The sequence below is a fragment of the Eucyclogobius newberryi genome, unplaced genomic scaffold (genome assembly GCF_026437365.1).
Source record: "Eucyclogobius newberryi isolate DKJ021-1_F unplaced genomic scaffold, fEucNew1.0.hap1 SCAF_21, whole genome shotgun sequence".
NCBI lineage: Eukaryota > Metazoa > Chordata > Actinopteri > Gobiiformes > Gobiidae > Eucyclogobius > Eucyclogobius newberryi.
The window spans coordinates 1,917,019-1,936,429 of NW_027315846.1; the positions used below are offsets into that span (position 1 = coordinate 1,917,019).

The 19,411-nt window shown below is 44.1% G+C and overlaps 1 protein-coding gene across 1 annotated transcript in view; it reads left to right on the plus strand.

The window, feature by feature from the left end:
- Window positions 1-8,895: 8,895 nt before the first annotated feature.
- Window positions 8,896-19,411, plus strand: part of txlnbb (taxilin beta b) — a 19,117-nt gene continuing 8,601 nt past the window's right edge. The window contains exons 1-2 of the mRNA XM_072457497.1: window positions 8,896-9,015; window positions 15,576-15,854. Of these exons, the coding sequence (XP_072313598.1) occupies window positions 15,587-15,854 (268 nt within the window). The 5' untranslated portion in view covers window positions 8,896-9,015; window positions 15,576-15,586. The remainder of the gene's footprint in view (window positions 9,016-15,575; window positions 15,855-19,411) is intronic.

A 19,411-nucleotide genomic window follows, 5' to 3' on the forward strand; every position in this document is an offset into this window, starting at 1 on the left:
TACAGTGGTACTACAGTGGTATTACAGTAGTATTACAGTGGGATTACAGTGGTATTACAGTGGTGCTACAGTGGTATTACAGTGGTACTACAGTGGTACTACAGTGGTATTACAGTGGTACTACAGTGGTACTACAGTGGTATTACAGTGGTACTACAGTGGTATTACAGTGGTACTACAGTGGTATTAAAGTGATACTACAGTAGTATTACAGTAGTATTACAGTGGTACTACAGTGGTACTACAGTGGTACTACAGTGGTACTACAGTGGTACTACAGTGGTATTACAGTGGTATTACAGTGATACTACAGTAGTATTACACTGGTATTACAGTGGTACTACAGTGGTATTACAGTGGTATTACAATAGTATTACAGTGGTACTACAGTGGTATTACAGTAGTATTACAGTGGGATTACAGTGGTACTACGGTGATATTATAGTGGTATTACAGTGGTATTACAGTGGTACTACAGTGGTATTACAGTGGTACTACAGTGGTATTACAGTGGTGCTACAGTGGTACTACAGTGGTACTACAGTGGTACTACAGTGGTATTACAGTGGTATTAAAGTGATACTACAGTAGTATTACAGTAGTATTACAGTGGTACTACAGTGGTACTACAGTGGTATTACAGTAGTATTACAGTGGGATTACAGTGGTACTACGGTGATATTATAGTGGTATTACAGTGGTATTACAGTGGTACTACAGTGGTATTACAGTGGTACTACAGTGGTATTACAGTGGTATTACAGTGGTACTACAGTGGTACTACAGTGGTACTACAGTGGTATTACAGTGGTATTACAGTGGTATTGATACTACAGTAGTATTACAGTAGTATTACAGTGGTACTACAGTGGTACTACAGTGGTATTACAGTAGTATTACAGTGGTACTACAGTGGTACTACAGTGGTACTACAGTGGTATTACAGTGGTATTACAGTGGTATTACAGTGGTACTACAGTGGTATTACAGTGGTATTAAAGTGATACTACAGTAGTATTACAGTGGTACTACAGTGGTATTACAGTGGTACTACAGTGGTATTACAGTGGTATTAAAGTGATACTACAGTAGTATTACAGTAGTATTACAGTGGTACTACAGTGGTATAACAGTGGTATTAAAGTGATACTACAGTAGTATTACACTGGTATTACAGTGGTACTACAGTGGTATTACAGTGGTATTACAGTGGTATTACAGTGGTACTACAGTGGTATTACAGTGGTATTACAGTAGTATTACAGTGGTATTATAGTCATACTACAGTAGTATTGCAGTGGTATTAAAGTAGTATTACAGTGGTACTACAGTGGTACTACAGTGGTATTACCGTGGTATTACAGTGGTACTACAGTGGTATTACAGTGGTATTAAAGTGATACTACAGTAGTATTACAGTGGTACTACAGTGGTATTACAGTGGTACTACAGTGGTATTACAGTGGTATTAAAGTGATACTACAGTAGTATTACAGTAGTATTACAGTGGTATTACAGTGGTATTAAATTGATACTACAGTAGTATTACACTGGTATTACAGTGGTACTACAGTGGTATTACAGTGGTATTACAGTGGTATTACAGTGGTACTACAGTGGTATTACAGTGGTATTACAGTAGTATTACAGTGGTATTATAGTCATACTACAGTAGTATTACAGTGGTATTAAAGTAGTATTACAGTGGTACTACAGTGGTACTACAGTGGTATTACAGTGGTATTACAGTGGTATTAAAGTGATACTACAGTAGTATTACACTGGTATTACAGTGATACTACAGTGGTATTACAGTGGTATTACAATAGTATTACAATGGTACTACAGTGGTACTACAGTGGTATTACAGTAGTATTACAGTGGGATTACAGTGGTACTACAGTGGTACTACAGTGGTATTACAGTGGTATTACAGTAGTATTACAGTGGTATTACAGTAGTATTACAGTGGTATTATAGTCATACTACAGTAGTATTACAGTGGTATTAAAGTAGTATTACAGTGGTACTACAGTGGTACTACAGTGGTATTACAGTGGTATTACAGTGGTATTAAAGTAATACTACAGTGGTATTACAGTGGTATTACAATAGTATTACAATGGTACTACAGTGGTACTACAGTGGTATTACAGTAGTATTACAGTGGGATTACAGTGGTACTACAGTGGTACTACAGTGGTATTACAGTGGTATTACAGTAGTATTACAGTGGTATTACAGTAGTATTACAGTGGTATTATAGTCATACTACAGTAGTATTACAGTATGCAAAGTTAGGTTTCAAGGTAATTAGAATGCAGGTGTGAGTGTTAGTATAAGCTAAAGGGAACTACATAGACCATGATCCTTTGCTCCTTTTCCATGGCAACATGAAGACGTGACTGTTATAATCACTTTTTAAATCTTAGGACAGTAATGTTTCCATATTTGTCCAGTCACTGCATTTAAAGATGAAAACACAGTTCAGTTTATGAAAACTGGTGTTTACGGCTCAGACGGCAGCGCCTGAAAGTACCACGTACAATATTACTGCATATATATATATACATACTACTGCACCGATATTACACACGGTTACTTCTCTAACTCAACTGTAAAACATATTTGTCCATCATACACTAAGTTCAGTTCATATTTGATTACATTTAGCAGATTACTGATGGACGGACATCACGTGACTCCTATACCACATGGTCTTCACCTCTGTGCTGAATGACCTTTGACCTCTGACCTGGCTGAACCTGCTTTGTGAACCCGTCTTTAAGATTATTTATAAGGGAAAAGTGTGTTCATAATCGAACCTGGTCCGACCAAAATGTAGACGCTTTCTGTGCCGTTTTGGTGCTTTCGATTCGAGGGTTTGTGCCTTTCATTTGCTCTGTACATTTTCAAACGGACAGAACTTTATCGGCTTTTATCAGACAACGCAGCTTTTGGTCTTTTGTTCTTTTTTTTTCCTTAATTATTTTTGTTTCTGTTTATCAATGTTGTGGTTTTTCAATGCATGGGATTTGCTCTTGCACAAACTAGAGGACAATATTGTAAGATGTATATATATATATATATATATATATATATATATATATATGTATATGTACGTATATATATAAATATTAGAAACTTAAGCACTTATTGATACTGGTAAATATTTGACTACTATTTATATGATGCGTATATATATCTGTACTTAATATGCAGCCGTTATGCAGTGAGCCACGAGGCTAATGCTATCGCTAATATCGCTTCTTTAAACGCTCTCACTTTGTCATTCCCCAATTTGAGTCGTTTACCCAATTTGCTTTGCTAACTTCATATTTCATGATTTTACTCAAAAACGTCCACATGCGTTTAAGTTAAAGTGCCTATGACAGGTTTTTACCATTAATTTTGACTTTATTTGGTGTATTTATACCTGTTGTACATATAAATGATAGTTTTACACCAATCGAGCAGGTATTTGTGGAGAAAATGTTTAATCTGAAAATGAAATCTGTAGAAAATGACAGGAAGTGACATCACACCAGGGACACTCATTCCAGTCAAAGTTTATGCAGAATTTACACAAAAGAAACAACTTTTTTGACTCTAAACATGAATTCAACAAAATAAAGTCACTCTAATACATTTTTATTTGTCAAATTAAATAAAATGTGACATTAGATGAGTTTTGGCCCAGTGTTTGCTGGGTAATTTCCTACTGTGATGTCATCAATTACAAACAGGAAGTGGAATTATAAACCTAAAAAATGAGCTATTCTGTGACAACATTTTTACAAGTTTTAGCAAACTTCAAAACATATTCATATATCTTAACTACGTTTTAGTACAACGCGTTGTCCGACGTGTAGGGGGTGCTTTAGTCCTGCCTGTAGGGGGTGCTTTAGTCCTGCCTGTAGGGGGCGCTTTAGTCCGGCCTGTAGGGGCGCTTTAGTCCGACGTGTAGGGGGTGCTTTAGTCCTGCCTGTAGGGGGTGCTTTAGTCCTGCCTGTAGGGGGCGCTTTAGTCCGGCCTGTAGGGGGCGCTTTAGTCCGGCCTGTAGGGGGCGCTTTAGTCCGGCCTGTAGGGGGCGCTTTAAGTCGCGTCCCACTCCACATCGATCCGTTTGCTCAGAGAGTTTTTACTGTAAATTCGCACAAACTTTGGGCAAAAGATCGAAGTCCGACTCAAATTCGGTGCCGACTCAAACTGGGGAACGACTCGCCTCATCAGATTTCTAAATATTTAAAGGTGAAAAACAGCACGCCACGAGCGACCGCCGCCGTTCGCGCTCGACGCATTCGTTTCGCTTCTCGATCCGGCGACTCCAAACCGCCAAAGGAAAACGCCGCGGGCAGATCTGACACGCCGTCGTCTCCTTCGACAGCTCAGACCAAGAACTGAAATCTGACCGTTATCTCATTTCCCCGGAGTGATCGGATTATCGGAGCTCCTCGTCGACAGTCGGATCTGGCTTCTTTCTGATTGGTCGGTTCGCGCACCAAAAAAGACAGAAAAACTAAGGAGAAAAGGTTAACGATTGAATTCTAATGAGATTTACGTTAGTGGGTTATCTGATTACTATCCGACTTTACTGGCCGTTTAATGTGCCCAGTGTTGCTCCGCCCAGTGGCACTTTTAAAGGAGCACTGCGTAACTTTTCCAATGGAGGTTTACTCACACTTTGAATATCTATTTTTCATCGCCAAAGAAAAACACTTCGTTGTCTGCTGGTCTCCACGGAGACGAACGCTCGAGGCCGTGCTGCGGAACATTGAGGGCAAAGCGAAGCCGACCGTCGCCCCTGAAAAGTTACGCGGCGCAGCTTTAAGTCGTTTTTTGATCACTCTTTGATATTTTCACGTTCAAACCTTGTTGTGAAAAAGTCAGCGTTTGTTCACATTTTTTTTCCAAAACTAGACAAAAACGCGACGACGATGACGCGTTCGACCCGTTCTCGTGGATATCGTGCAGCTTTTCACCTTCAAACGCGGGTTCCATGGGTTCGGCGCTCGTGTCTTTCTCTTTCGGGCTCTTTTCGCCTCGTTACATTCCGGTTCGTGTCGTTTTCGTGTGGAACGACGCGCGCTTCTCCAAACGGGGCTACGACCGTCGACTCTCCTTCACTTAAAACTGGAATAAACCTCAAAATCCCGCGTCCGTCACACGTACTCTCACCATTATCGTCCATACTAACCGCCCGCTCTGTATATACACCTCTATTTATGTGATTTCCGCGATTCTTTGCAGCGTTGGGCAGATTTCCGATGGCGGGGTGTTGGTTTTCGAGAGGTTAAACAAGGAGTATTTATTGTTTCAAAGGGCGCGTACGAGCTGTTTTTTTTTTTTTTTTAGTCTCTCCGTGCAGCTCTAAAAGTGAAATTAGCACTTAATGTTTAATTTTCTCTGTTTAGCGAAAATGAGTTGAATCAAATGCTCCCGGTCCAGAACGAGCCGCACACGATCCCTTTAAGTGTTCGTTTTCCTCTCGAAGTCCTTGAAGTTGGTTTCTGTCACTTTAATATCAACATTTTCATTTTGTTTTGTTGCATGGTCAGTTTTCCTTCACTTTGAAACAACAAAACTGTCCAATCAGCTCCTAAAAATGTTTAATCCTTTCATTTGATCCACTTCATCCATAGATTTCATTCTGTTTCTCTCCAAATGCGTTTTCCTCTCACAGAAACTTAAAATAAGGACTTAAAGCGGCTCCTACAAACTTTACAACTTGGGACTGAACCAGATTTTTCGTGCCGAAAGATTTGTTCATATCTAATTCTGAGCCTGATTTATTAAAGTTTTAAGTCTAAAAAATTAGGCGAAATTTGAATTTTCAGTCAGCTTGAGTTTAGTCAAAAACAAAATGAAATCCCAAATCGCCACTGTATGTTTTTCTGTGTCTAACATGGCAACAAAATGAGGCAAGAAATTTAAACTGGCTTTTTAAAAAAAAATCTGATTTAAATGTCACAAATATGAATATTTTTTGCGATTTTACAGATAAAATGCCTTATTTTTATATGAAAACGTGACGTGGTGAAAAACTCATAGTACGTTTTTTACTTACATTTATTTGATTAAACTACACAAGAAGTTTCAAATTTATGTATTTCAATTTAAATGTTTTGCCTATTCACCTCCAGATTCTCACTGTAAAATACTGAGAAAATACAATGAGAAAACCTAAAAAATAAACCTAAAATTTTCAATAGATTTCCCATCAACTCTCGAGCCTCATTTATGTTTGTGAAATCCATTTATGCTCGAGATATCACGATAAACAATAATATTGACGCAGTGAATCCTTTTTTTAACGTAAAATATTGTTGAACCCGTGAGAAATAAATACAAAATAACAGAATAAAACACTAACAAAACAAAAACAAAAAAACTAACAAAAAACATTGACGAGTGCAAAGAAAAGCACCTTATTTCATTCACGTTAATAAATATTGAGTCCTGAAAAATGTTATTGTTCCATTTTCATCGAGAATTAGATCAGATTTAAGAATTTTGTGAAATATTAAAATATTGATTTAATTTGTATTTATTTTTTTAACTTATTGTTTATTATGTTGATCCAAACAAACCTAATTCATATAAAAGTATTTGGATGGAAAACACATTTGAAGACGTTTTCCCGGTGTCATGGACCAGCTTCCTGCTCGTTTGTTTGTTTGTTTGTTTGAGGTTTTGAAGCTTTACGTTTTGTACCATTTGTGCTCGGAACATGAATATTGAAGGGGATTTTATTTGTTTTGTTAAAATGATTTGAAAATGTCAAATTTACCTCTGAACATTTGGAAAGGCGGAGCTGGAGCTGCCGTCGCCACGCCCACTTTGGTTCAGGTCGTATTGGTCGAGATGAGGTGCATTTTTAATACGGGATTTTTTGTTTGGTGCTCTACTTTTTTCAAATTAAAATAAAAACTGTTTCAAAAGAATATATAATGAACCTAACTATACATGTGCGAGAGTTTCTTCTTTTATTCAAATACACGAGAAAGTGTATGTGAAATGAGAACGGAAATCAATATTTAAAGACATTTTATTTATTAATTTTATTTTCTAACAGGTAGTAATGACCAACATATTTGTTTGTTTTTTATTTATTTCTATTTTTATTTTTATTTTTTTTATTTGTATTTATTCCTTTTCTTTAATAAGACAAAATCAATCGGGATCAATCAATGTGAGGAGAAGGATTTATACATTTTTGGCCATATCAAGTGGTCCAGGTCGATACTAAGCAACCACGTGACAATAGGCACATGGTTTGGTTTCAGAAAAAAAGACGACGTCACTCTGGTGCGGCCCCGCGCCCGGTGGTGACCTCGTGTGGTCAGAGGCGGCACTGCACCGGACACGAGGTCAAAAATAGCTTCAGCTCGAGGAAAGAGAGAGAGAGAGAGAGGGAGAGAATCATAGTGAGAGACGTCTGAATACTGTGTGTGTCAGATGCCCTTCCATCACCTCATATTCTCTTCAGGCGGAGCAGCTCAAACGTCTCATGTTAATCCACAGATAATTATAGATCCTAGAGATACTAGAAGAACGAGTCTTGCCACAAACATAATGACAAAGTGCCTCTGCTCCGTGTGGAGTCGGCGCTCCCCCCACAGGTGGAGTTGGCGCTCCGTCCGCAGGTGGAGTCGGCGTTCACCCCGCAGGTGGAGTCGGCGCTCCCTCCGCAGGTGGAGTCGGCGCTCCTTCCGCAGGTGGAGCGCCGGTGGAGTTGGCGCTCCCCCCGCAGGTGGAATCACCCCGCAGGTGGAGTCGGCGTTCACCCCGCAGGTGGAGTCGCGCTCCCCCCCGCAGGTGGAGTCACCCCGCAGGTGGAGTCGGCGCTCCCCTCGCAGGTGGAGTCGGCGCTCCCTCCGCAGGTGGAGCGCCGGTGGAGTCGGTGCTCCCCCCGCAGGTGGAATCACCCCGCAGGTGGAGTCGGCGTTCACCCCGCAGGTGGAGTCGCGCTCCCCCCCGCAGGTGGAGTCGGCGCTGCCCCCGCAGGTGGAGTCGCGCTCCCCCGCAGGTGGAGTCGGCGCTCCCCCCGCAGGTGGAGTCACCCCGCAGGTGGAGTCGGCGTTCACCCCGCAGGTGGAGTCGCGCTCCCCCCCGCAGGTGGAGTCGGCGCTCCCCCCGCAGGTGGAGTCGGCGCTGCCCCCGCAGGTGGAGTCGCGCTCCCCCGCAGGTGGAGTCGGCGCTCCCCCCGCAGGTGGAGTCACCCCGCAGGTGGAGTCGGCGTTCACCCCGCAGGTGGAGTCGGCGCTGCCCCCGCAGGTGGAGTCGCGCTCCCCCCGCAGGTGGAGTCGGCGCTCCCCCCGCAGGTGGAGTCACCCCGCAGGTGGAGTCGGCGTTCACCCCCCAGGTGGAGTCGCGCTCCCCCCGCAGGTGGAGTCGGCGCTCCCCCCGCAGGTGGAGTCAGTGCTCCCCCCGCAGGTGGAGCGAGGCACATTGAGCTGGGAGAGCTTGACCTGGAGCAGTTGCCTGACCAGACAGTCCCAAACAAACTTCTTGAACAGAATGTAGGAGGAACTGGCTGGTCAGGCCACGCCCCTCTGGGTCAAGGACAGGGCTATTCAACATAAGGCCCAGGGGCCAAATCAGGGCCTTCAAGTGATTTTAATCCAGCCCACGACCCCCCAAAAAACCCATTTTGTTTATCAGTTAATTCAGGGTTAGCACTCGTTTAAACCTGCAGGGCAATTTTGATTTTTTTTCTGGGTCTGGGGGGGGTCGTCTTATGCCCCTCCCCGCCCCGTGGGGGGGTCGTCTTGTGCCCCTCCCCGCCCTGTGCCCTCTCCTCAAGGTCTGGGGGGGTCGGCCCGTGCCCCTCCCCGCCCCGTGCCCCTCCCCGCCCCGTGCCCTCTCCTCTGGGTCTGGGGGGCCCGTCCCGTGCCCCCGTGCCCCCGCCCCACACTCTCCACACTTGGGGGTTATTTTGAGCGTCTCTTATCACAGCTGTCCTGCTCGTGGCGTGGTGGTCCCTCTCTTTCTCCCGCTGCAGACGAAGCCGTGGTAAGTTCACGTCGTTTTACTCTTTTTATTTTCTTTATTTCCACGCGTTTTTAACCTCGCACTGTAAAACAAACGTGCTCAGGTTCAGCTCTTCTCCCTGTTGCTAAGCGTGCTCAGCCTGCTCAGTTGTGTCGCTCCACGTGTGTCAAAAGGCCCCACACGATCCACACTCCAGGCTCCGGTTTGGTCCTATTTTTGAAACTGTTATTTAACCTTAAGAAAGCATGAACAAAGACTTAATTAATAATGAACAAACAGTTTATTAAGAGTCCTCGTCCTGGTTTGAGCCCGGTTCAGTCCAGACGTAGACTTTGGTCCTGTTTTAGTCCCGGTCCAGGATTTGTTTCCGTATTTAGTGGAACACGTCTTAAGTACTGAGCACAAAACTGTATGTTCATGATGAATTAAGGCTTTGTTCATGCTTTATTAAGGCTCATAAAAGTGCAGTGGTACCAATGGTTTAGCTTAACTTAATACTTGTTTCTTTGTGGTTTGCTAAAAGAAAAATATACAAATGATACTAAAAATGTAATTAATAATCAGGTTAAAACTAACACAGAACCTGAGTTTAAATAATAATAATAATGATAAATGTGTTGGCCCTGCGACAAGTTGGCCACTGTCCAGGGTGTACCCCGCCTAAGGCCCGAAGTCACTGGGATAGGCTCCAGTCACCCGCGACCTCGAAAGGGACCAAGCGGTAGAAAATGGATGGATAATAATGATAATAATAATAACGTGCCTTTCGAGTCTCTTTACACTGCATTATTTATTCATTTCACACTCAATTTTATACATTTACTGGTGTATAAAACAATTCAATATTTACAATGAACTTTATATATTTAAAACGATTTAAAACCACTTTAAAATGTATTTTAAAATTATTTTGCCTTGTTTTTTCTTTTTCTTTTTACAATGTAACAGTACAATTTGCTCAAAAAAATATACATATCATAGTTTAGCTCGAGATTCAAATGAAAAACCTGACATAAAGTGAAATAAAACGTCTTAAAGATTTGGGTCACACTTGGTTTCCCTTTTGGCACGAGCCCCAGATTTATGTTTATTATTCCATGTTTAGATTTCTGAAAAGCAGGAGAAATATCGACATAAACTACAACCTCACTTAACGTTACAAACAGAAGAACGCAGCGTTATTTATAGCTCTCACCTGTGTCACGGTGAGAAAGAATAGACCAGACGACGTGAACGGAGAGAAAAGACGTCCGAGTGAGCGTAGGAAGCGAGAGTAGGAAGCGAGCGTAGGAAGCCAACGTAGGAAGCCAGCGTAGGAAACCAGCGTAGGAAGTGAGCGTAGGAAGCGAGCGTAGGAAGCCAACGTAGAAAGCCAGCGTAGGAAGCCAGCATAGGAAGTGAGCGTAGGAAGTGAGCATAGGAAGCAAGTGTAGGAAGTCAGTGTAGGAAGCCAGCGTAGGAAGCCAGCGTAGGAAGCCAGTGTAGGAAGCCAGCGTAGGAAGCCAGCGTAGGAAGCCAACGTAGGAAGCCAGTGTAGGAAGCCAGCGTAGGAAGCCAGTGTAGGAAGCCAGCGTAGGAAGCCAGCGTAGGAAGTCAGTGTAGGAAGTGAGCGTAGGAAGTGAGCATAGGAAGCCAGTGTAGGAAGCTACCGTAGGAAGCCAGCGTAGGAAGCCAGTGTAGGAAGCCAGTGTAGGAAGCCAGTGTAGGAAGCTACCGTAGGAAGCCAGCGTAGGAAGCCAGTGTAGGAAGCCAGCGTAGGAAGCCAGTGTAGGAAGCCAGTGTAGGAAGCCAGTGTAGGAAGCGTTTGTGGGTAAATAAACGTGGCGTCCATTTTGAGTGCGGTTGAAAATAGCTCTGGTCTGAACAGGTGTCGAGAGCGTCCGGCCAAGAGCGGCAGACGAGCGGATAAACAGGCCAATGTGCCACTGTGTAATGGCTTTAGAGGTCTGGGGTGAAAGGTTAAGGTGGTCCAGGTGGTTCAGGTGAAAGGTTCAGGTGTTTCAGGTGAAAGGTTAAGGTGGTTCAGGTGAAAGGTTCAGGTGTTTCAGGTGAAAGGTTAAGGTGGTCCAGGTGAAAGGTTAAAATGGTCCAGGTGAAAGGTTAAGATGGTTCAGGTGAAAGGTTCAGGTGGTCCAGGTGGTCCAGGTGGTTCAGGTGAAAGGTTCAGGTGTTTTAGGTGAAAGGTTAAGGTGGTCCAGGTGAAAGGTTAAGGTGGTCCAGGTGAAAGGTTAAGATGGTTCAGGTGAAAGGTTCAGGTGGTCCAGGTGGTTCAGGTGAAAGGTTCAGGTGTTTTAGGTGAAAGGTTAAGGTGGTCCAGGTGAAAGGTTAAAATGGTTCAGGTGAAAGGTTAAGGTGGTCCAGGTGGTTCAGGTGAAAGGTTCAGGTGGTCCAGGCGAAAGGTTCAGGTGTTTCAGGTGAAAGGTTAAGGTGGTCCAGGTGAAAGGTTAAGATGGTTCAGGTGAAAGGTTAAGGTGGTCCAGGTGGTTCAGGTGAAAGGTTCAGGTGGTACAGGTGGTCCAGGTGAAAGGTTCAGGTGGTCCAGTTGGTTCAGGTGAAAGGTTCAGGTGTTTCAGGTGAAAGGTTAAGGTGGTCCAGGTCAAAGGTTAAAATGGTTCAGGTGAAAGGTTAAGGTGGTCCAGGTGGTTCAGGTGAAAGGTTCAGGTGGTCCAGGTGAAAGGTTCAGGTGTTTCAGGTGAAAGGTTAAGGTGGTCCAGGTGAAAGGTTAAGATGGTTCAGGTGAAAGGTTATGGTGGTCCAGGTGGTTCAGGTGAAAGGTTCAGGTGGTACAGGTGGTCCAGGTGAAAGGTTCAGGTGGTCCAGTTGGTTCAGGTGAAAGGTTCAGGTGTTTCAGGTGAAAGGTTAAGGTGGTTCAGGTGAAAGGTTCAGGTGGTACAGGTGGTCCAGGTGAAAGGTTCAGGTGGTCCAGTTGGTTCAGGTGAAAGGTTCAGGTGTTTCAGGTGAAAGGTTAAAATGGTTCAGGTGAAAGGTTAAGGTGGTCCAGGTGGTTCAGGTGAAAGGTTCAGGTGGTACAGGTGTTTCAGGTGAAAGGTTAAGGTGGTCCAGGTGGTTCAGGTGAAAGGTTAAGGTGGTCCAGGTGGTTCAGGTGAAAGGTTCAGGTGGTACAGGTGGTCCAGGTGAAAGGTTCAGGTGGTCCAGGTGGTTCAGGTGAAAGGTTCAGGTGTTTCAGGTGAAAGGTTAAGGTGGTCCAGGTGAAAGGTTAAAATGGTTCAGGTGAAAGGTTAAGGGGGTCCAGGTGGTTCAGGTGAAAGGTTCAGGTGGTACAGGTGGTTCAGGTGAAAGGTTCAGGTGGTACAGGTGTTTCAGGTGAAAGGTTCAGGTGGTACAGGTGTTTCAGGTGAAAGGTTCAGGTGGTACAGGTGGTTCAGGTGAAAGGTTCAGGTGGTACAGGTGTTTCAGGTGAAAGGTTCAGGTGGTCCAGGTGAAAGGTTAAAATGGTTCAGGTGAAAGGTTAAGGTGGTCCAGGTGGTTCAGGTGAAAGGTTCAGGTGGTCCAGGTGTTTCAGGTGTTTCAGGTGGTTCTGGTGAAAGGTTCAGGTGTTTCAGGTGTTTCAGGTGTTTCAGGTGGTTCAGGTGGTTCAGGTGGTTCTGGTGAAAGGTTCAGGTGGTCCAGGTGAAAGGTTAAGATGGTTCAGGTGAAAGGTTAAGGTGGTCCAGGTGGTTCAGGTGAAAGGTTCAGGTTGTACAGGTGGTCCAGGTGAAAGGTTCAGGTGGTCCAGGTGGTTCAGGTGAAAGGTTCAGGTGTTTCAGGTGAAAGGTTAAGGTGGTCCAGGTCAAAGGTTAAAATGGTTCAGGTGAAAGGTTAAGGTGGTCCAGGTGGTTCAGGTGAAAGGTTCAGGTGGTCCAGGTGAAAGGTTCAGGTGGTTCAGGTGGTTCTGGTGAAAGGTTCAGGTGGTTCAGGTGAAAGGTTCAGGTGTTTCAGGTGTTTCAGGTGTTTCAGGTGTTTCAGGTGTTTCAGGTGGTTCAGGTGGTTCAGGTGGTTCAGGTGGTTCTGGTGAAAGGTTCAGGTGGTTCAGGTGAAAGGTTCAGGTGTTTCAGGTGTTTCAGGTGTTTCAGGTGTTTCAGGTGTTTCAGGTGGTTCAGGTGGTTCTGGTGAAAGGTTCAGGTGGTTCAGGTGAAAGGTTCAGGTGAAAGGTCTGAGGGACTGAGGGTCTTAGGGTCTTATAGTCCGTCTGTTTTGTCTGATTCGTCTGTAGAACTCTAATTTTTGTCGATTCTATGAAAATGCCAGATTTTCTGCAGCATTTACAGTTTTGTTCTTCCGATCGCATCAGCTTCAAAATATAAATCAGATAGTTTTTCAGTCCACATAGTTTTCTCCAATACCTTTTCTTCTTCTTTGGTGTTTTATGGTGGTTGGTATCCAAGTGTTACATTACCAACAGACTTTATTCTTTAGACTTTATTCCAGACAAGGAGAAGGTCCAAGAAACTCCTCTAAAGGATCTCGTACTCTTTATGGTGGATGTTGTAAAGGCAAAAGAGAACTTAGAGGATCAGGATCATTGTTAAAGCTGCAGGAAGATTCCTTGGAACCAAAGAGCTTGAAAGACGAAGAATGAAGAATGAAGAATGAAGAAGAATGAAGTAATAAGAAGAAAGAAGAAGACAGAAGAAGGGGGAGAGAAGAATAGAAGAATAAAGCCGTACGGAAGAAGAAGAGTCAGCTCTGGAATAAAGTCTAAAGAATAAAGTCTGGTGGTAACGTAACACTTGGATACCAACCGCGGACTACGACAGAGTCTGAGGACTACGACAAAGTCTGAGGAATAAAGTCTGGCGGTAATGCAACACTTGGATGCCAACTGCCATAAAACAACAACAACAACAACAACCGCCATAAAACAGAAAAGACATAAAACACAAAAGAAGAAGAAGAAGAAGAAGAAGAAGAAGAAGAAGAAGAAGAAGAAGAAGAAGAAGAAGAAGAAGAAGAAGAAGAAGAAGAAGAAGAAGAAGAAGAAGAAGAAGAAGAAGAAGAAGAAGAAGAAGAAGAAGAAGAAGAAGAAGAAGAAGAAGAAGAAGAAGAAGAAGAAGAAGAAGAAGAAGAAAAGGTATTGGAGAAAACTATCTGGACTCATCATCTGATTTATACTTTGAAGCTGATGCGATCGGAAGAACAAAACTGTAAATACTGCAGAAAATCTGGCATTTTCGTAGAATCGACATAAGACCCTCAGACCCTAAGACCTCAGATCCTCAGAACCTCAGACCTTTAGACCCTCAGACCTTTAGACCCCCAGACCCTCAGACCTTCAGACCCTCAGACCTTTTGACCCTCAGACCTTCAGACCTTCAGACCCTCAGACCTTTAGACCCTCAGACCTTTAGACTCTCAGACCTTCAGACCTTCAGACCCTCAGACCTTTAGACCCTCAGACCTTTAGACCCCCAGACCCTCAGACCTTCAGACCCTCAGACCTTTAGACCCTCAGACCCTCAGACCCTCAGACCTTCAGACCCTCAGACCTTTAGACCCTCAGACCTTCAGACCCTCAGACCTTTAGACCCTCAGACCCTCAGACCTTCAGACCCTCAGACCTTTAGACCCTTAGACCTTCAGACCCTCAGACCTTTAGACCCTCAGACCTTCAGACCCTCAGACCTTCAGACCCTCAGACCTTTAGACCCTCAGACCTTCAGACCCTCAGACCTTCAGACCCTCAGACCTTTAGACCCTCAGACCCTCAGACCTTTAGACCCTCAGACCCTCAGACCTTTAGACCCTCAGACCTTCAGACCCTCAGACCCTCAGACCTTTAGACCCTCAGACCCTCAGACCCTCAGACCCTCAGACCTTCAGACCCTCAGACCTTTAGACCCTCAGACCTTCAGACCCTCAGACCTTTAGACCCTCAGACCCTCAGACCTTTAGACCCTCAGACCTTTAGACCCCCAGACCCTCAGCCCTTCAGCCCTTCAGACCTTCAGACCTTCAGACCCTCAGACCTTTAGACCCTCAGACCTTTAGACCCCCAGACCCTCAGACCTTCAGACCCTCAAACCTTTAGACCCTCAGACCCTCAGACCTTCAGACCCTCAGACCTTTAGACCCTCAGACCTTCAGACCCTCAGACCTTTAGACCCTCAGACCTTCAGACCCTCAGACCTTTAGACCCTTAGACCTTCAGACCCTCAGACCTTTAGACCCTCAGACCTTCAGACCCTCAGACCTTCAGACCCTCAGACCTTTAGACCCTCAGACCTTCAGACCCTCAGACCCTCAGACCTTTAGACCCTCAGACCCTCAGACCTTTAGACCCTCAGACCTTCAGACCCTCAGACCTTCAGACCTTTAGACCCTCAGACCCTCAGACCCTCAGACCCTCAGACCTTCAGACCCTCAGACCTTTAGACCCTCAGACCTTCAGACCCTCAGACCTTTAGACCCTCAGACCCTCAGACCTTTAGACCCTCAGACCTTTAGACCCCCAGACCCTCAGCCCTTCAGCCCTTCAGACCTTCAGACCTTCAGACCCTCAGCCCTTCAGCCCTTCAGACCTTCAGACCTTCAGACCTTCAGACCTTCAGACCCTAAATACCCGTGTACCTGTGTTGTTTCAGCGTTGGCCGTGATGGAGTCGTGCCCGGAGGTGAACCCCAAAGACCTGGACCTCTCAGACGACCTGGACCAGCGCCTGGAGGACATCATCAGCGCCTACCAGAGCGACCCCGCAGACCCCCACACCCAGGGGTGCCCCGCGGAGGAGGTGAGCAACGTGACCGCGCCGCCGCCCTCGCAAACGCCCCCGGAGCCCCCCGCCGAACAGGACGACGCCGAGGAGCTCGCACCCATCGGCAGGAAGGACCGGAAGCCGGAGAAGAAGATGCTCAAGAACCTGGGTAAGAGAGGGGAGAGAGGGGGGAAGAGGGGGGAAGAGGGGGGAAGAGGGGGGAAGAGGGGGGAAGAGGGGGGAAGAGAGGGGAAGAGAGGGGAAGAGGAAGAGAGGGGGGAAGAGGGGAGAAGAGGGGGGAAGAGAGGGGGAAGAGAGGGGGAAGAGGGGGAGAGAGGGGAAGAGGGGGAAGAGGGGGGAGAGAAGGAAGATGGTGGAGAGAGGTGAGAGAGGGGGAAGAGGGGGAGAGAGGGGAAGAGGGGGGAGAGAAGGAAGAGAGGGGAGAGGGGGGGAAAGGGGTAAGAGGGGAGAATGAGAGGGGGAAGAGGGGGGAGTGAGGGCGGGATAGGGGGAAGAGGGGAGCATGAGAGGGTGAAGAGGGGAAAGAGGGGGGAGAGAGGGGAGAGAAGGGGGGAAAGGGGGAAGAGGGGAGAAGGAGGGGGAGAGGGAAGTTCTCATGACTTATATGAATGTGGTGTCCAGGTTTGTCAGGCCTCAGCATTTGAAAAAAACATCCCTCTGAACACACGTCGTTGTCGTGGAAACCCTTTAAAAGATTGTAAAAATACAAAAAAACAAAACAAAATGGAAGTGGAACATAATCTGATTTGTTGGATTAACCTCAGATTATCTCCAAAAATGACAAATCAAAGAAAGATGAAAACCACTCGGACAAAACCCGGTTCAAACACATTTACTGCTGTATTTTACTACATTTGATTATTTAACAGGAGATTATGATTGTCTAATCCTAAATTACAACAGAATTTTTAAGATTTTCTATTTTTGACTTTATTTGGTGAATTTGTACCTGTTGTACATATAAATGATAGTTTTACACAGATCGAGCAGGTATTTGTGGAGAAAATGTTGAAAAAGCTGTAGAAAATGACAGGAAGTGACATCACACCAGGGACACTCATTCCAGTTTAAGTTTATGCAGAATTTACACAAAGGAAACAACTTTTTTGACTCTTTAAACATAAATTCAACAAAATAATGTCGCTCTCATATATTTTCATTTGTCAAATTAAAACATTGTGACATTAGATGAGTTTTGGCCCAGTGTTTGCTGGGTAATTTCCTACTGTGATCATGTCATCAATTACAAACAGGAAGTGAAATTATAAATCTAAAAAATGGGCTATTCTGGGATAACATTTTTATATTTTTTAGCAAATTTCAAAATATATTGATCTTGTATTTATAATAGAAAAAGCTTCAGTTGTTTCATCTGGACTCAGTTTGAAAAAATAGACGTTTCGACTCTCATCCAAGAGTCATTGTCAATAACAGAATTTAGATCGAGAACTCCGATATTAATACTGTTCTGTGGTAAGACCCGCCCATTGGGAGGAGCCTTCCTGAAGTAGAAAGAGTTGTTTGTTTCAACAGAAACTCCCCCTTGTATCTACCGAGCCTATTCAGAATTTTAATGGGCTGTTAGAATCCTCTTTGTCATTGTGAGACCCTGGCTCAACCTGAGTACCTGATTAGCATCTAAATGTCCTGGTCCTGGTCCTCTACCTTTCCAGGGGTTCAGTAACCCATTATAAATAACAGGAAGATTAAACCTTAGCCCTCCATTTCTGTTTAAAGAAGGTCTTTCTTTTTTAACAAAAAATAGCTTCCTTAACTCCTCTTTCAAACCATCTTTTCTCCCTGCTTAAAACCTTCACCTCACCGTCTTCAAACGAGTGATTAGAGGCTTCAAGATGGAGATGCACGGCGCTCTGAGGTCCTGAACTTGTATTTCTTCTGTGCTGATAAAGCCTCTTGTGTAGAGGCTGTTTAGTCTCACCTATGTACCGTTCTTTACAACTTTCTTCACTGCATTGGATCGAATAAACTACATTGCTCTGTTTTTGAGTCGGCAACTTGTCCTTAGGATGAACCAGTTTTTGTCTTAAAGTGTTTCCTGGTTTAAAATAAACAGGGACTTCGTGTTGTCTAAAAATTCTCTGCAGTTTTTCCGACAGGCCAGACACATAAGGGATAGAAATTAAGGGATTTTTTTTTTTCAAACTGAGTCCAGATGACTACAACTGAAGCTTTTTCTACTATGGAACACGCCTGGACGAATGAGGGATTACACCGACATCTTGTATTTATGTTCAACGAGTTGTCCGACCTGTAGGGGGCGCTTAACTGACATTTATGCACTAAAAAATACAAAACTTTGCTTATTTGTTGTTACACAGACCGACGTAAGCGCAGGAAGTAACTTAAATGAGGCTTGGGTCGGAGCGGGAATCGAACCAGAGACTTTCTTGCTCATTCTTTTTATAGAAAGGGTTAGTAATAATAATAACTAAAAAAACAAAACTAAAAAAACTCATTGTGACTGTTAAAAATGGCTTGAAAAGTAAGTCGGTTCTACAGTGACTCCTAAAGACCACGCCCTCCAGAGTCCAGACTTAAGTCCCGGTGCTTCGCTGGGACACGACGCCGTCCCATCGATTGGAAGGGAGAATAATGGCCCGCGGTGTATTTCCTTGTCGTTTTGAGGAGCGCCGTCTCATATATCTCTAACACGTCTCTAATATATCTCTAATATCTCTCTCATGTGGCGTATAAATGCATTATTGATTCAAGACGAGCGAGGTTTGTCCGCGTCGGCACAAAAAGACTGCAAACGTGTAACGGACACGAGCGAAGGCGGGGACAGTGGGACGACCCGGGACATGTCAGTTAAGCGCCCCCTACAGGTCGCACGACTCACTGAACTAAAACGCAGTTGAGATGAATATATTTTGAATTTTGTTAAAAATTTGAAAATGTCAAAGAATAGCACATTTTTTAGGTTTATAATTTCACTTCCTGTTTGTAATTGATGACATCACAGTAGGAAATTACCCTGCAAACACTGGGCCAAAACTCATCTAATGTCACATTTTATTTAATTTGACAAATAAAAATGTATTAGAGTGACTTTATTTTGTTGAATTCATATTTAGAGTCAAAAAAGTTGTTTCTTTTGTGTAAATTCTGCATAAACTTTGACTGCAATGAAGTCACAGGAAGTGACATCCCTGGTGTGATGTCACTTCCTGTCATTTTCTAGAGATTTTTCAACGTTTTCTCCACAAATACCTTCTCGATTGGTATAAAACTATCATTTACAACAGGTACAAACACACCAAATAAAGTCAAAATTAGACAATCGTAAAAACCTGTCATGGGCCCTTTAAATTAGTGATGGGAAAATGTACCTCACTGTCTTTGATCGAGTGGTTTGTGTCTTTAAGATGCAGATGCACGGCGCTCTGTGGTCATGAACTCTAGTGTCTGACGTGCTGATAAAGCCTCTGGTGCAGTGGCTGTTTAGTCTCACTATGTGGCGCTCTTTACGACTTTCTTCACTGAATTGGACGGAATAAGATTCTAAGCAGGGAAAAAAGATGGTTTGAAAATAAAGTATGAAATACATGATGCGTGAGACACAGTTACACAAAGAATGAAAAGGAGCAGAAAGAAGAGCGATCTTACGTCATCTTCCCCTTTTTCAACTTATAATACATTACAATAAACATGTGCTGTAAAATGAAATACATTGCATTTGTTGTA